The sequence below is a fragment of the Lissotriton vulgaris genome, chromosome 9 (assembly GCF_964263255.1).
Source record: "Lissotriton vulgaris chromosome 9, aLisVul1.2, whole genome shotgun sequence".
Taxonomy (NCBI): Eukaryota; Metazoa; Chordata; class Amphibia; order Caudata; family Salamandridae; genus Lissotriton; species Lissotriton vulgaris.
The window spans coordinates 32,665,499-32,680,747 of record NC_141697.1 but is presented as its reverse complement, the minus strand read 5'-3'; the positions used below and the strand labels follow the sequence as shown (position 1 = coordinate 32,680,747).

Below are 15,249 nucleotides of genomic sequence, written 5' to 3'. Positions count from 1 at the left end.
AGACCTTGTTCAGGGCACCAGTAGACGAAAAGCTCATCCAACTAAAGAAAGACAATGAGACAGCAAGGTCCATGGGGGCATTGCAGTTCAGAGGGTCAACAAGGGGCACCCCATCACGAAGGCCCAACGGCAGGGCTGGTAACGAGCCAGGAACATCACCCAAGGCGTTCCAACAATCCCACCAGGCAGAGAGCCAAACACAGCAAGGACAACAGAAGCAGTCCTGGCAATACCAGCAGAGGGGCCAGTCCTTTCGCGGGAGAGGCAATAGACGTGGCCAGAATAGGAGGGGAGGAGAGCAACCCCCCGCCAAGTGACTTGGTCAGGCAACGTGTGCCCACCCAAATAAGAACTCCCACAGTGAGGCACAACGACAACACGCAGGGGTCAAGCGCACTAAACACCTGCGTACATGTGAGACCAGTGGGAGGAAGACTAAAGCATTACTTCCAGTAGTGGAAGGCAATAACTTCGGACAAATGGGTTCTAAACATCATGCAGTTCGGATACTGCATAGAACTGGAAAAGACACCAACAAGCAGAAAGCCAAAAAGAAGGCAACTAGCAAGGAAAGAGCTGCAGCTACTTCAAGAGGAAGCAAGAGAGCTCCTGCAAAAACAAGCCATAGAACCAGTACCTTACAGAGAAAGGAACAGGGGGGTGTATTCAACGTACTTCCTGGTGCCAAAGGTAGACGTAACAATGAGACCCATCCTGGACCTAAGGTTCTTAAACAAATTCAGAAGAACGCAAAAATTCAAAATGACCTCCCTACAAGAGGTGCTTCCTCAATTGCAAAGAGGAGACTTCATGGTCACCATAGACCTAAAGGATGCCTACCTGCACATACCAATGAACAGAAGTCACAAACATCTGCTCAGGTTCGCCATAGGGGAACACCACTATCAGTTCACAACCCTAGCGTTCGGTCTAAAGTCGGCGCCAAGGGTCTTCACAAAGTGCCTCGCAACAGTCGCAGCACACCTAAGAAGGGAGGGAATACACGTATACCCTTATCTGGACGACTGGCTGATAAAAGCAGTCATACCAGATATGCAAGGAGGATGCACAGAGAGTGACAAGAACACTGATGGACCTGGGATTCTCCATACGCTGGGGAAAATCCTCAATGGAACCAGAACAAAAAAAAATCTTCCTGGGAGCTCAGATCGACACCGTACAGAACAAGGTGTTCCCAAGCGAGAAGAGGTCAGTTGCACTGGTGAAAGAGACAAAGCTCTACCAGAGGGGGCAAGCTCGGACAGTGAGAACAGCGAGCAAGATCATGGGCATGATGGCATTATGCATACACCTAGTGCCAAAGGTGCGGCTGCACATGAGACCTTTACAGGAGTGGTTACAAAAGCAATGGTCACAAGCAACTGGTCGTTGGGAGGATCTAGTGGTTGTAACGCACGCAGTGCAGAAAGAAATGGCATGGTGGAACATGGAGAACTTGAGAAGGGGAAAGCCTCTAACGCCGCCAACGCCAACGGTGACCATTACCACAGATGCATCCCAGTAGGGATGGTGAGCTCACATGAAGAAACTCAGAGTGAGGGGTCTGTGGACACCAGCAGATGCTGTCAAACACATCAATTACCTAGAGTTGAAGACAGTTTTCCTCGCTATAAAAGCCTTCCAGAGAAAACTGTACAACCAGAGAGTGTTGATGCAGACGGACAACACGACAGCGATGTTCTACATCAACAAGCAGGGTGGGACACAATTGGCCACGCTTTCGAAGCTGGCGCAGGAGATATGGGCTTGGGCCATCCCTCTCAACATAGACCTGCCAACCATACATCTGCCAGGGAAGGACAACGTAGAAGCGAATTGGCTCAGCAGACATACATGGGCAACCCACGAATGGGAGCTCAATGCACAGGAGACGAGAAGGCTGTTCGACAGGTGGGGGACACCGTCGGTGGACCTATTACAACACGCCAAAATGCAAAATGCCGAAACTTCGCATCCAGGCTGCCCGGGGAGGGGTCCCTGGGGAATGCCCTATGGATAGACTGGTCGAGGACATTTGCTTACGCTTTCCCCCGATACCGCTGATGCACAAAGTCCTTAGCAAGTGCAGAGCGAGCAACATTACACTGATACTGGTCGGACCACAGTGGGCCAGGCAGACATGGCATTCGCAGATCATGGAGATGGCACAGAGCGCACCCCACAGATTCGGAAGGAGAAAAGACCTGCTCTCCATGCAAAACGGGCAGGTGCTACACCCAGAGCCAGAGAGCCTGAGCCTGGTAGCGTGGATCCTGAGGACATAGAATTTGCGCATCTGAAACTACCAGAGAGCACCCTGAGGGTACTTCGGGAGGCACGAAGGCCCAGCACACGAAAGTGCTATGTTTCGAAATGGAAGAGATTCACTCTATGGTGCAGGAGAGAGAAGCTGCACATTAAGATGCAAAGGGACTCAACGGTGCTAAGATACCTCCCGCACCTACTAGACAATAAAATAAGCTCATCCTCCTTGAGAGTTCACTTGGCAGCAATAGTCGCTTACACAAGAGGGGAAACGTGTAAGAGTTTCTTCACCTCAAAAGTGGTTAAAAGATTCCTGGAAGGAGCTAAGAGGATTGCGCCTCTAAAGAGGGTGCCACCACCTGCATGGAACCTTAACCTGGTCCTAACAGAACTGATGAAACATCCTTTCGAACCAATTCACAAAGCATCCCTAGAGAGGCTAACAATGAAAACAGCTTTCTTGGTAGCAATCACCTCGCTGCGCAGGGTAAGCGAACTACAGGCTTTAACGTTACAGGAACCCTACATCCAAATTCACAATGATAGGGTGGTAATGAGAACGGACCCACACTTCATGCCGAAGGTGGTGTCAGGGTTCCACATGAATCAAACCATACAAATACCAGGTTTCTTCCAGAAACCGACAACAAGTGCTGAACGAGCTCTTCACACCCTAGACGCCAGGAGGGCAGTCATGCACTACACTGAAAGGACAAAGGAACACAGGAAAACAAAGCAATTCTTTGTTTCCTTCGCAAAGAGTTTCATGGGAAAACCAGTAACTAAAGGAACAATTGCGAGATGGATCGCACAGACAATACAATTCTGCCACAAACAGGCAGGGGAAGAACTGGCAGGAGGGACACGGGCCCACTCTACAAGGAAAAAGGGAGCTACAATAGCTTTCCTAGCCAACACACCCATTCAGGACATATGCCTAGCGGCAACACGGGCTTCAGTGCACACGTTCACAAAGCACTACTGTGTGGATATACAGATGAACAAGGAAGCACAAGTCGGACAAAAGGTGCTTCAACACATATCCAATAACCAACGCTCATCTTCCACCCAACCGCCACAAACATGAGAAACCGCTACAAAGTCTATGCACAGCATAGTGAATCCAGAAAGATTCACACTGCAAAACGAATAGTTTCTTACCTGTCGGTGTAGTTTTGCAGCTTGAAGATCTTTCTGGATTCACTAGCGAACCCACCCACCTCCGCCAGAAAGATGAGGCTGGAGAGGAAGGGGTTTGAAAACATGGACAATTACTTGAACAAACAAGCCTTGAAGGTTAAAGCGGTGAATGACTTACTAGAACATTGCCATTACTTCGGTACCAGAACAAACACGAGAAAAAAAGAATCCGAAGATGGCGCCCAAGAGTGGGTGCTTCCGCAGGAAGCGTGCCGACGTTCCCGGAATTACACCAAAAGGTGGGACGCCGACGCCCACCTGGGCTACGGGAAAAAAAAAACCAAAGAAAAGAAAAGACTACGATTCCGGACCCAACCACAAGACCGCGTAATAATGCACAGCATAGTGAATCCAGAAAAATCTTCAAGCTGCAAAACTACATCGACAGGTAAGAAACTATTCGTTTTAACCAAACAAAATGTATATATAGCCTTCATTGATCTTAAGGCAGCCTTCACCTCTGTGCCACGAAATTTGTTATGGAAATAATGGTCAGATCAGGGCATTTCAAGGAAATTGTTGAAGGCTAATATTCTTTTGTATACTGATACTTGGGTTCAAGTCAAGTTGGGCGATGGCAACTCCTTATCTAGGAAAATTAGGGCATATAACGGTCTAAAGCAGGGTTGTGTTCTTGCTCCCTATCTTTTTAATGTATTTTTATCAGATCTTTCTCAGCATTTGAATGCAATCAATGGGCATGTTCCTAGGTTGAGGGGAGTACAAATCAGTTATCTCCAATATGCAGAAGATACTATCCTTGTGAGCCATACTCCTCTAAGCCTACAAAGACTTATTACCGCCTTTGATGACTATACACAACAGAATGGCCTTGAATTGAATATAAAAAAACAAGCGATGAAAATTGGTGCTGTTAAACAGAAGTTTAATTCATGGAAGGCTATTGCAGGCACAATCGATGTTGTCAAGACGTATAGATACTTAGGGAGGGTGTTCGACAATCGAGTATCCTTTAAAGTATCCCTTAAATTTCATTTTAAGGGCTAAGGCTGTGACCTTGATGCATGCTTTTAAAAGTTTTAAAAAATCACTGAAATGTCAATCATATGATTTTATTCTTAAAGTAATTAAAGCCAAATTACAACCGACCCTCATATATGTCTCTCCCCTTACTAGAGGGAAACATGCGAAGTCCTTGATCTACTTGTAGTCAAAGTCTTCAAAGCAACTTTTGGGATAGCCAACTCAGTGTGCCAAGCGGGAATAAGATTAGAGTTTGGTCTCCAGAGACAGTGCCTGGTATCAAAAGGATCTTTCTAAAATGTATGATTGCTCTGTCGTCATCAGCCCCTGCATCCTTAGGGAACATTTGCTGGCAAGAAATAGATAAGTCTGCTCATGCTGCTAAATGGAGATCTTATATTTTACCGGCGGAGACAGCGAGAGGCACACAGGTGACACAGCCCAGATGCACCGAGAGAACCCTCTCAAGTGACCCTTACTGATCTCATGGGATCTTATCCTACCTAATAAGGGAAGTTCTACTCCCTTTGTTTATTCAGGGGCACCGAAAATGTTGGGCCACTGTAGATATAACTTTCTTACTTGGTCCTGACGAAGCGCCCTAGATCTTTCCCTAAGACCACTAAAGCACGAAACATGTTGTCCTGAACATATGCCCACTAGGCTCATATACTTACTCAGCTACCTAGGGACATAATACCCCTTAAAGCAGCACCATACACTTTGTTTTAATAATGACCGAGGGATCACCTTAATAAAAATGAATCACTCTTCTTCCAGCCATTTTTTAATATCCCTTCTAGGACTTCACTGCCACTTATACACGGGCACCCATACGGCTTCATCAAAAGATCTCCGAAAAAAAGACCCTTCAGGGGACCCGTTGGGCACTGCAGCCGGCCCGACGAGGAGCAGAAGCCCATTGATGAAGCATGACATCCTTTGGGGTGTGTGAGGGCATCAAGATGAGGACACACTGCCCCCCACAATTAGAGTAGCACACGACAAGTGTACCTCTTACTTCCCTTCTTTCTCTCTCTACTTAGGAACAGTGACTCCCTTTTGGTATAAGTTTAACTTTGGGAGCACAGGTCACCGGATCATTTGAATAGCTCCTAGAGTACCCCTCTTTTGATAAATAGGATCTTATATTTTAACCTCCCTAAGAGATATTGGTCTGCAAATTGCGCTGCAAGATCTGAAAATGCCCAATTGTAAGTCAATCTTTAAAAAACGTATCAAAGCTGAAACGCTCAAATTGGATAAAATAGCATTAGTAAGAAAAATGATGCACGGTATGTTATTCATTGATACGAATCTCTGGGAATTCAGCCGCATCTGACTTACGTATGCGAATAAATCCAAGAAAGGAAGGCACGCACCCTTGGATTAGGCAATGGCCAGATTCGAATTGTAGCCTTTGTGGATGGCCACAGGAAACACTAGTGCATATAGTCTGTGGGTGCCTCAAGCTGATAAACCTTCGCAGTTTAGTTCTGAAATCACATTTTTTGAAAAGCGGGGTCAGATCAGCTCGTCAGGCCTTAATTATGTCACTATCTGGCGAATCATTTCCGTTCCTATGTCAATTGGTAAAAATTTTAATGGCAGTTGAAAATCGCTTGATATATTAAGGTTGAGCTCCACGATTTTTATGGCTTTCATAAAAATATAAACCAATAGAGCAATTAGGTATCACCAAATAATTTTGTTGCTGGGGCGATAACTTGAAATGTATTAATAGAAGTATCACCGTTACAGTACATTTTTGATGCACTTTATTATTGTTTTGATATGATGGTCGTTATTGCACATTTGCACTTTAAAGTGTAACTTGTGTGAGAAATGTGCAATAGAAATGTTGCCGCTTCGGTGATCTTTGATGCCCTTGATCATTGTTTTATAGGGTGGCTGTTGCAATTATTGCACGGCAGCTCTTTGAAATGCAGCGTGTAGCATCTTACTGTAGAAATTAATGAAGTATTCTTTTTGAGTATTTTTTCGTTATATATAGGGAAATAGTATGTTGTGCACGCTGTCACTTTAAAATGAAAAATGTGCAATATAATGTTGCAATTATCGATGCACGGTGGTTTGATTTGATCTTATTGATACATTTTTAAATAGTATATATGGTACAGATTTTATATTATGTGATGGGAAGATGCTTTGATTGCAATGATGTTTTAATTAATTAATTCAGTTTTTAACATTATGAGAGGTGAAGATGCTGTGATTGCAAAGATGTTTATTAATCAAGCAATAAAGATTTTAAAAGGTGTGCCGTCTGTTCAACAACATGTTGTGGCTGGAGTGCTGAACGACATGCACAAGCTTTTGTTGCTTGTAGCTGTGCTTGTTAATAGTCTCTTGGGGTTTGCTCCGCCCCCCGCCCTCTGGTGAGCGATAGCCCTGCTGTGTCATGCCTGCGGTACTAACCTCTGGTGTCTCTGCCCCCAGCCCCTTCCCGGAGGTGGCCGAGTCCGTGCAGCAGGAGCTCGAGTCCTACCGGGCGCAGGAGGACGAGGTCAAGCGGCTGAAGTGCATCATGGTAGGTCTTAGCGCTTGGTGGAGGAGAGAACTGGTCTAAGCGCTGTGTGTCCCACTGTCTTGTACTGACTCTGCGGCATGGGGCTGCCCATGTGTGTACGTGTTTGCATCAAGCGTGATTCCCAGCATCAGGCGGACATAATGATGTGTCAAAGCAGAGCAATGTCCGAGGCCTCCAGTGCCCACCGGGAGCGCAGGGGCCACGTGGCTGTGGCGGGAAGGGGGCCCCTCTGCTTTGGTCCCCGGGTTCCAATAATCATTTAATAGGGATCCCGGGTTCCAGTAATGATTCGGGGGGGCTGACGGCACCATTAATGATGAAGGGGGGTCCACGCTCCCTGAGAAACCAACTCCCTGTTGGACAAAAATAATTGAACACCCGGACTTACCCATATGGGTTAAAGAAAACAAACCTCTGATAACTGGGAATGTGACCTCTGACAATCTTAGTTACGAAAAATGGATGAGAACCATAGGGGAAAAAATAATTTCGGGGGGAGCAAATAAATCCAAACCTAAACAAGGAAAAACTTCAGCTCCCTGGTACACGAACGATCTAAAAGATACACTACGTACAGTACGCAAACTCGGAACGTATATGGCGTAAGCACTATAAAAAGGATGACCAGGACAGTTTTAAAACAGCCAGACGAAACTACCATGCAAAAATTAAACAGACTAAAATAAACTACTTCACAAACAAGATAGAAACTTCTCAGAACAATCAAAAAGAGATATTTCGTGTAGTGAAAAGCTTTCGTGACCCAAGGTTTCTGTCTCAGGAAATAACCCCATCACAGAGTTTCTGCAATGAGATCGCAGACTACTTTGAACAAAAAATAGTCAACATCACAAAACACTTTCCTGAAATTATCGTAAACACTGATAACCTTGCCTCAGAAACTAATCCAGAGAAAACCAGATGGAATACTTTCACTACAACTGATTTGCTTGACGTATCTCATACAATGACAAAAATTAAATCAGGCTCACCACTTGATCCCTGCCCCCCTGCACTGGTCCATGCAATTAAAGATGAGCTCAACCCCATGATTAATGCCATTGTAAACGCCTCACTCCAGTCGGGGGAAATTCCCAGCACATGGAAGACGGCGATAGTAAAACCCCTACAAAAAAAAACGTTACATGATCCATCCGTCCTAACCAACCTGAGACCCATATCACAACTCCCCGCCCTATGTAAATGTGCTGAAACCCTGGTCAATAAACAACTTTCAACATTCCTAGAGACAAACAACATATTACATCCAAACCAGGCAGGTTTTAGAGCTAACCACTCTACAGAAACAGCACTTCTGTCAACAACAGAAACCATCAGAGCGGCACTTGATCAGGGGAAGAAGGCAGTCCTAATTCTCCTCGATTTATCCGCAGCATTCGACACAGTGTCCCATGCCATCTTATTACATCGCCTAGCTGAGGCAGGCATAGGGGGCACCGTGTTGAAATGGTTTTAAAATGTTCTACTTCATAGAAAACAGATAATCAGATTGGGACACTTCTACTCAGAGGAGAAGGAGATCAGGTCAGGGGTGCCTCAGGGCTCTAGTTTGAGCCCTACCCTGTTCAATCTGTATATGGCACCCCTGATCAATCTAATTGCTGCTCATAATGTAACCACAGTTGCATATGCAGACGATACCCAACTGGTCCTGGTTTTAGATGAGGACACAGAAAAGGCCGAACAGATACTGAAAGATTGCCTAACCACGACTTTTGGATGGATGCACATCAACCACCTTAAGTGCAACTCTGCCAAGACAGATATCCTGCCTTTCGGAAAAAACAACATCTTTTCCCCACTTACCTGCTGGCCTTCAGATGCGGAAGGCCCCCCTAATACCATCAGTGCAACACGTAATCTAGGAATAAAATTTGACGACATGCTATCCTTCAAACAGCAATCTAAAGAAGTGGCTGGCGTCTGTTTCAACATAATCAAAGGCCTTCGCAAGTTCTTTGATTACCTGCCACTGGCCGCCCGTCGCACAGTAGCAATTGCTCTCATAACATCGAGAATTGATTACTGCAATAGTCTGTACTCAGGGGGGGCAAAATCCACCCTACATAAACTGCAGATGATCCAAAATGCGGCGGCCCGGCTTGTTTTGAGATGGCCTAGAAAATCATCCGCATCAGCTGCCCTGAACATGCTGCACTGGCTCCCCATCCAGAAACGGATACTATTTAAAATCCTTCTGATCACATACAGAGGTTATCATAAGTGCGGACCTAAATATCTGTCCAATAAATTTAACAGATACCTTCCAAATAGAGAACTCATGTCAGCTACGGCCAATCTAATGACCATACCCAAGTACCGACTGGCCACTAAAGGTGGAAAATCATTGGCAGTCCTAGGCGCTAAAGCCTGGAATACTCTTCCAGCTCATCTTAGAGCGTCTCCATCAGAAAAAGGTTTTAAAAAACTACTAAAAACCTGGATCTATGGACTATCGGAATCAAAATGCAAGACCTTAGTCTAAGGACTTTTTAAAGCTCAGTTACAACCTCCCAACACTCTATTCTGCAATGAAGTCAATAGCGCCAAGATGCTCCTTGGAGTGTACGTGCGCTATATAAAAACCCCCAAACATCAAACATCCCTGGGTGTCCAGAAATGATTCTGTGTGGGTGCTCAGGGTCCAATAATCATTCAGTCGGGGTGCCTGGGCTCCAGCAGTGATTCAGTGGGGGTCCCTGTGTTCCAATAGTGATTCAGTGGGGGGTCCCCGGGTTCCAGTAGTGATTCAGTAGGGGTCCCCGGGTTCCAGTAATGATTCGGGGGGGAGTGAGGGGAACGGGTTCCAATAGTGATTCAGGGGGGCCCTGGGTTCCAGTAGTGATTCAGTGGGGGTCCCTCTGTTCCAGTAGTGATTCAGTGGGGGTCCCCTGGTTCCAGCAGTGATTCAGTGGGGGTCCCCAGGTTCCAGCAGTGATTCAGTGGGGTCCCCGGGTTCAGTCATGATTCAGTGGGGGTACCCAGGTTCCAGTAGTGATTCAGTGGGGGTCCCCGGGTTCCAGTAATGATCTTGTGAGGGTGCCCGAGTTCCAGTAGTGATTCAGTGGGGGTGACGGGCTCCAGTAATGATTCAGTGGGGGTCTCGGGTTCCAGTAGTGATTCAGTGGGGGTCCCCTGGTTCCAGCAGTGATTCAGTGGGGGTCCCCGGCTTCCAGCAGTGATTCAGTGGGGTTCCCCGGGTTCCAGTAATGATCATGTGGGGGTGCCCGGGTTCCAGTAATGATTCAGTGGGGGTCCCCGGGTTCCAGCAGTGATTCAGTGGGGGTCCCCGGGTTCCATCAGTGATTCAGTGGGGGTCCCCGGGTTCCAGTAGTGATTCAGTGCGGGTCCCCGGGTTCCAGCAGTGATTCAGTGGGGGTCCACGGGTTCCAGCAGTGATTCAGTGGGGGTCCCCGGGTTCCAGTCATGATTCAGTGGGGGTCCCCGGGTTCCAGTAGTGATTCAGTGGGGGTCCCCGGGGTCCAGTAGTGATTCAGTGGTGAGCACAAAGGTTAAGAACGGCTGTCCTAGAGTGTGTGTTTTTTCGGATTTTAGAGAAACATGTATATTTTTCTTGTCAGATCTTCGTGACTATTTTCTTGCAGTCAGATTATTGTATAAAGCAACTTCTAGCTTCCGTCTTCGCCGCTGCTCACTAGTATTTGCACATTTTTATTGCAATATATTTGTGTCTTTGCATGTATTGTGAAGGGTCTTGAAATACTTTAACTTTTCCCATGTTAAATAATTTGGTTATTCCGTTTTATAAATGTTGTCTTCAAAACTGTACATAAATCCAAAACTGTAAAATTCTACCCTTGATTTACTTTAAATAGCAGCGTTCCATTGGGGGTTCTGACAGCGCATGGCTCTGGGAGCCCCCCCCCTTCTGTGACCATGCATCTGACGTCCCACGCGAGCCTGATGGATCAAAGACTGACGGCGGGCCTTAAGGGTCAAATAGTGCCCCTGGAGAGGCTGTGCTGCTGCCGAGAGGCCTGCCTCCGCCCCCGAGGCCCTCTTGTCGAACAGCGCCCACCGGAGCCCTAGGATCTCCCCAGTCTCTGGGTCGGATCCATCTGTCCGCCCGAGGTCCTTCCAGACCATACCCCGATCCTTCGCCCCTTCCTGCGAGTGCGTCAGAGATGAGGGCACTTGGGCGCAGCCCCTGGGATAAGGAAGGTGTCCGTGCCTTCCCGACAAGGGAGGACGCTCATCAGACGAGCTCCGCCTTTCATCACCAACTGCGCTCAGCGGAAGCCCTCACCCGTCACCAGTGGTGTAATGTGACAGACGTGCTGGGAGTGAGGTCTCTCCAGAGCGCTCTTTACTTCTCCTCTCGAGCCAGCTGTGACGCCCGAGCCTGCATTCGTCCATCTTTGCAGAAAAGCGGAGCCGCATCTCATCCAGCTAAGGCCGCCGCATCTCGTCCAGCTGAGGCCGCCGCATCTCGTCCAGTTGAGGCCGCCGCATCTCGTCCAGCTGAGGCCGCCGCATCTCGTCCAGCTGAGGCCGCCGCATCTCGTCCAGCCGAGGCCGCCGCATCTCGTCCAGCCGAGGCCGCCGCATCTCCCGAGGCCGCCGCATCTCGTCCAGCAGAGGCCGCCGCATCTCATCCAGCCGAGGCCGCCGCATCTCGTCCAGCCGAGGCCGCCGCATCTCGTCCAGTTGAGGCCGCCGCATCTCGTCCAGTTGAGTCCCCGGCATCTCGTCCAGCCGAGGCCGCCGCATCTCATCCAGCCGAGGCCGCCGCATCTCGTCCAGCCGAGGCTGCCGCATCTCGTCCAGCCGAGGCCGCCGCATCTCGTCCAGTTGAGACCGCCGCATCTCATCCAGTTGAGGCCGCCGCATCTCATCCAGTTGAGGCCGCCGCATCTCATCCAGTTGAGGCCGCCGCATCTCGTCCAGCCGAGGCCGCTGCATCTCATCCAGCCGAGGCCGCCGCATCTCATCCAGCCGAGGCCGCCGCATCTCGTCCAGCTGAGGCCGCCGCATCTCGTCCAGCTGAGGCCGCGCATCTCGTCCAGCCGAGGCCGCCGCATCTCATCCAGCCGAGACCGCCGCATCTCATCCAGCCGAGGCCGCCGCATCTCGTCCAGTTGAGGCCGCCACATCTCATCCAGCCGAGGCCGCCGCATCTCATCCAGCCGAGGCCGCCGCATCTCATCCAGTTGAGGCCGCCGCATCTCATCCAGTTGAGGCCGCCGCATCTCGTCCAGCCGAGGCCGCTGCATCTCATCCAGCCGAGGCCGCCGCATCTCATCCAGCCGAGGCCGCCGCATCTCGTCCAGCTGAGGCCGCCGCATCTCGTCCAGCTGAGGCCGCGCATCTCGTCCAGCCGAGGCCGCCGCATCTCATCCAGCCGAGACCGCCGCATCTCATCCAGCCGAGGCCGCCGCATCTCGTCCAGTTGAGGCCGCCACATCTCATCCAGCCGAGGCCGCCGCATCTCATCCAGCCGAGGCCGCCGCATCTCGTCCAGTTGAGGCCGCCACATCTCATCCAGCCGAGGCCGCCGCATCTCATCCAGCCGAGGCCGCCGCATCTCATCCAGCTGAAGCCGCAGCATCTCATCCAGCCGAGGCTGCCGCATCTCGTCCAGTTGAGGCCGCCGCATCTCGTCCAGTTGAGGCCGCCGCATCTCGTCCAGTTGAGGCCGCCGCATCTCATCCAGCTGAAGCCGCTGCATCTCATCCAGCCGAGGCCACCGCATCTCATCCAGCTGAAGTCGCCGCATCTCATGCAGCTGAAGTCGCCGCATCTCATCCAGCTGAAGTCCCCGCCATTTGCAGCCCTCCTGGCATCGTCTAAGGGAGTGCCGGTGCTCGCACTGGTTCTTATCGGGCACTCCATTTTCACCTCACCCTTAGGTTAACAATAATAAATCTCAACTTTGCAGCAGCGCCACCCTTCACTGCCTGTGATGTAATTTCAACCATGCTTTTAACCCACGACCTTAATTATGTCGGTCACGCGCCTCTTTGGGACCCCCCTCCCCTCCTATTTTTTCATCCCACTTAAAGCCCTGGGTGCCATCCTTACCCACCTTCATGACAAAGCGACCTGGAAATGCCAGTTTTGTTGCCAAGCACAGTCCTTTATATTTTCCAGACTTGCACTTGATGTTGCGGCTCCTGATTTCATCCACATGTCAGTCTCTGACACTCATTCGACCTTGTCATCTGTCAGTCGCAGCTGTCTGAGGATGCCCGTCTTTGCCAGCCCTGCACTCGATTTTGCCGCTCCTGATTTCAGCACTGGCGTGAATCGCCTGCCAGCCATGGGGTCCCCAGGAGTGGACAGCAGCTGACGAGGAGGGCAGTGGATGTTTCAAGGAGGCATCGCCCGCTGGTTGTAGGGAGTGTGCACCTACACGCCTCTACCCGACCCACACATGTGACAAAAGATGCTGGCTGCAGGGGTGTACAGTCATACATATCTCCACCCGACCCACACATGTGACAAAAGATGCTGGCTGCAGGGGTGTACAGTCATACATATCTCCACCCGACCCACACATGTGACAAAAGATGCTGGCTGCAGGGGGTGTACAGTCCTACATGCCTCCACCCGACCCACACATGTGACAAAAGATGCTGGTTGCAGGGGGTGTGCAGTCCTACATGCCTCCACATGACCCACACATGTGACAAAACATGCTGGCTGCAGGGGGTGTACAGTCCTACATGCCTCCACCCGACCCACACATGTGACAAAAGATGCTGGTTGCAGGGGGTGTGCAGTCCTACATGCCTCCACATGACCCACACATGTGACAAAACATGCTGGCTGCAGGGGGTGTACAGTCCTATATGCCTCCACCCGACCCACACATGTGACGAAAGATGCTGGTTGCAGGGAGTGTACAGTCCTACATGCCTCCTCGTGACCCACACATGTGACAAAAGATGCTGGTTGCAGGGGGCGTGCAGTCCTACATGCCTCCATGTGACCCACACGTGTGACAAAAGATACTGATTGGCAGGGGGTCTGCAGTCCTACATGCCTCGTCGTGACCCACACATGTGACACAAGATGCTGGCTGTAGGGGGTGTACAGTCCTACATGCCTCCACCCGTCCCACACATGTGACAAAAGATGCTGGCTGCAGGGGGTGTGCAGTCCTACATGCCTCCACCCGACCCACACATGTGACAACAGATGCGGGTTGCAGAGGGTGTGCAGTCCTACATGCCTCCACGTGACCCACACGTGTGACAAAAGATGCTGATTGGCAGGGGGTCTGCAGTCCTACATGCCTCGTCGTGACCCACACATGTGACAAAAGATGCTGGCTGCAGGGGGTGTACAGTCCTACATGCCTCCACCCGTCCCACACATGTGACAAAAGATGCTGGCTGCAGGGGGTGTGCAGTCCTACATGCCTCCACCCGACCCACACATGTGACAACAGATGCGGGTTGCAGGGGGTGTGCAGTCCTACATGCCTCCACGTGACCCACACGTGTGACAAAATATGCTGATTGGCTGGGGGTCTGCAGTCCTACATGCCTCGTCATGACCCACACAAGCGTGACAAAAGATGCTGGTTGCAGGGCGCGTGCAGTCCTACATGCCTCCACCCGTCCCACACACGTGACAAAAGATGCTGGTTGCAGGGGGGCGTGCAGTCCTACATGCCTCCTCGTGACCCACACACGTGACAACAGATGCTGGTTGCAGGGGGCGTGCAGTCCTACATGCCTCCACCCGTCCCACACACGTGACAAAAGACCCAAGTTGCAGGGGGCGTGCAGTCCTACATGCCTCCACGTGACCCACACGAGTGTGGCAATAAATGCCTGTAGTTATGCGTGAACCCCGCAGAGGGCACATTGGTGGGGTGAGGACCTAAGACATTAAGCTTTCTTTTGGTGAAAGTAATGCTGACAGTAATGGAAGGTATGTGAAAGAAAGCAGGAGGGGTCGTGCTGTTTACTGGGGACCTCAGATCTTCTTCAAAAGACAGGACGGTTTCTCCCAGTGTTTCCAGGTGTCTTACAAGGAGGGACGGTGTTGTTCAGATATCCTGTGACTGCTAAGGAAAAACGGCTGGGCTAACTGGGTTGGCGAATTGAGCTAAAGAACGATGATGGATTCAACCCAGATATGTTACTGAGGGTGAGTGTTTGACAATGTTCAGCATTCCGTTCGTCATCCTTTTGTGTTGCAATAAGTCACGCCTTGGAACCAGGCAGTAGACAATGCTATACTGGCTCTGTCCACCA

General features: G+C 50.0%; 1 protein-coding gene across 1 annotated transcript in view; it reads left to right on the top strand.

The window, feature by feature from the left end:
* The window catches only part of SCFD1 (sec1 family domain containing 1), a 709,689-nt gene that overhangs the window by 263,461 nt on the left and 430,979 nt on the right, over window positions 1-15,249 (top strand). Inside the window, exon 12 of the mRNA XM_086936984.1 lies at window positions 6,910-7,000. Coding sequence (XP_086793110.1) covers window positions 6,910-7,000 — 91 coding nt within the window. The remainder of the gene's footprint in view (window positions 1-6,909; window positions 7,001-15,249) is intronic.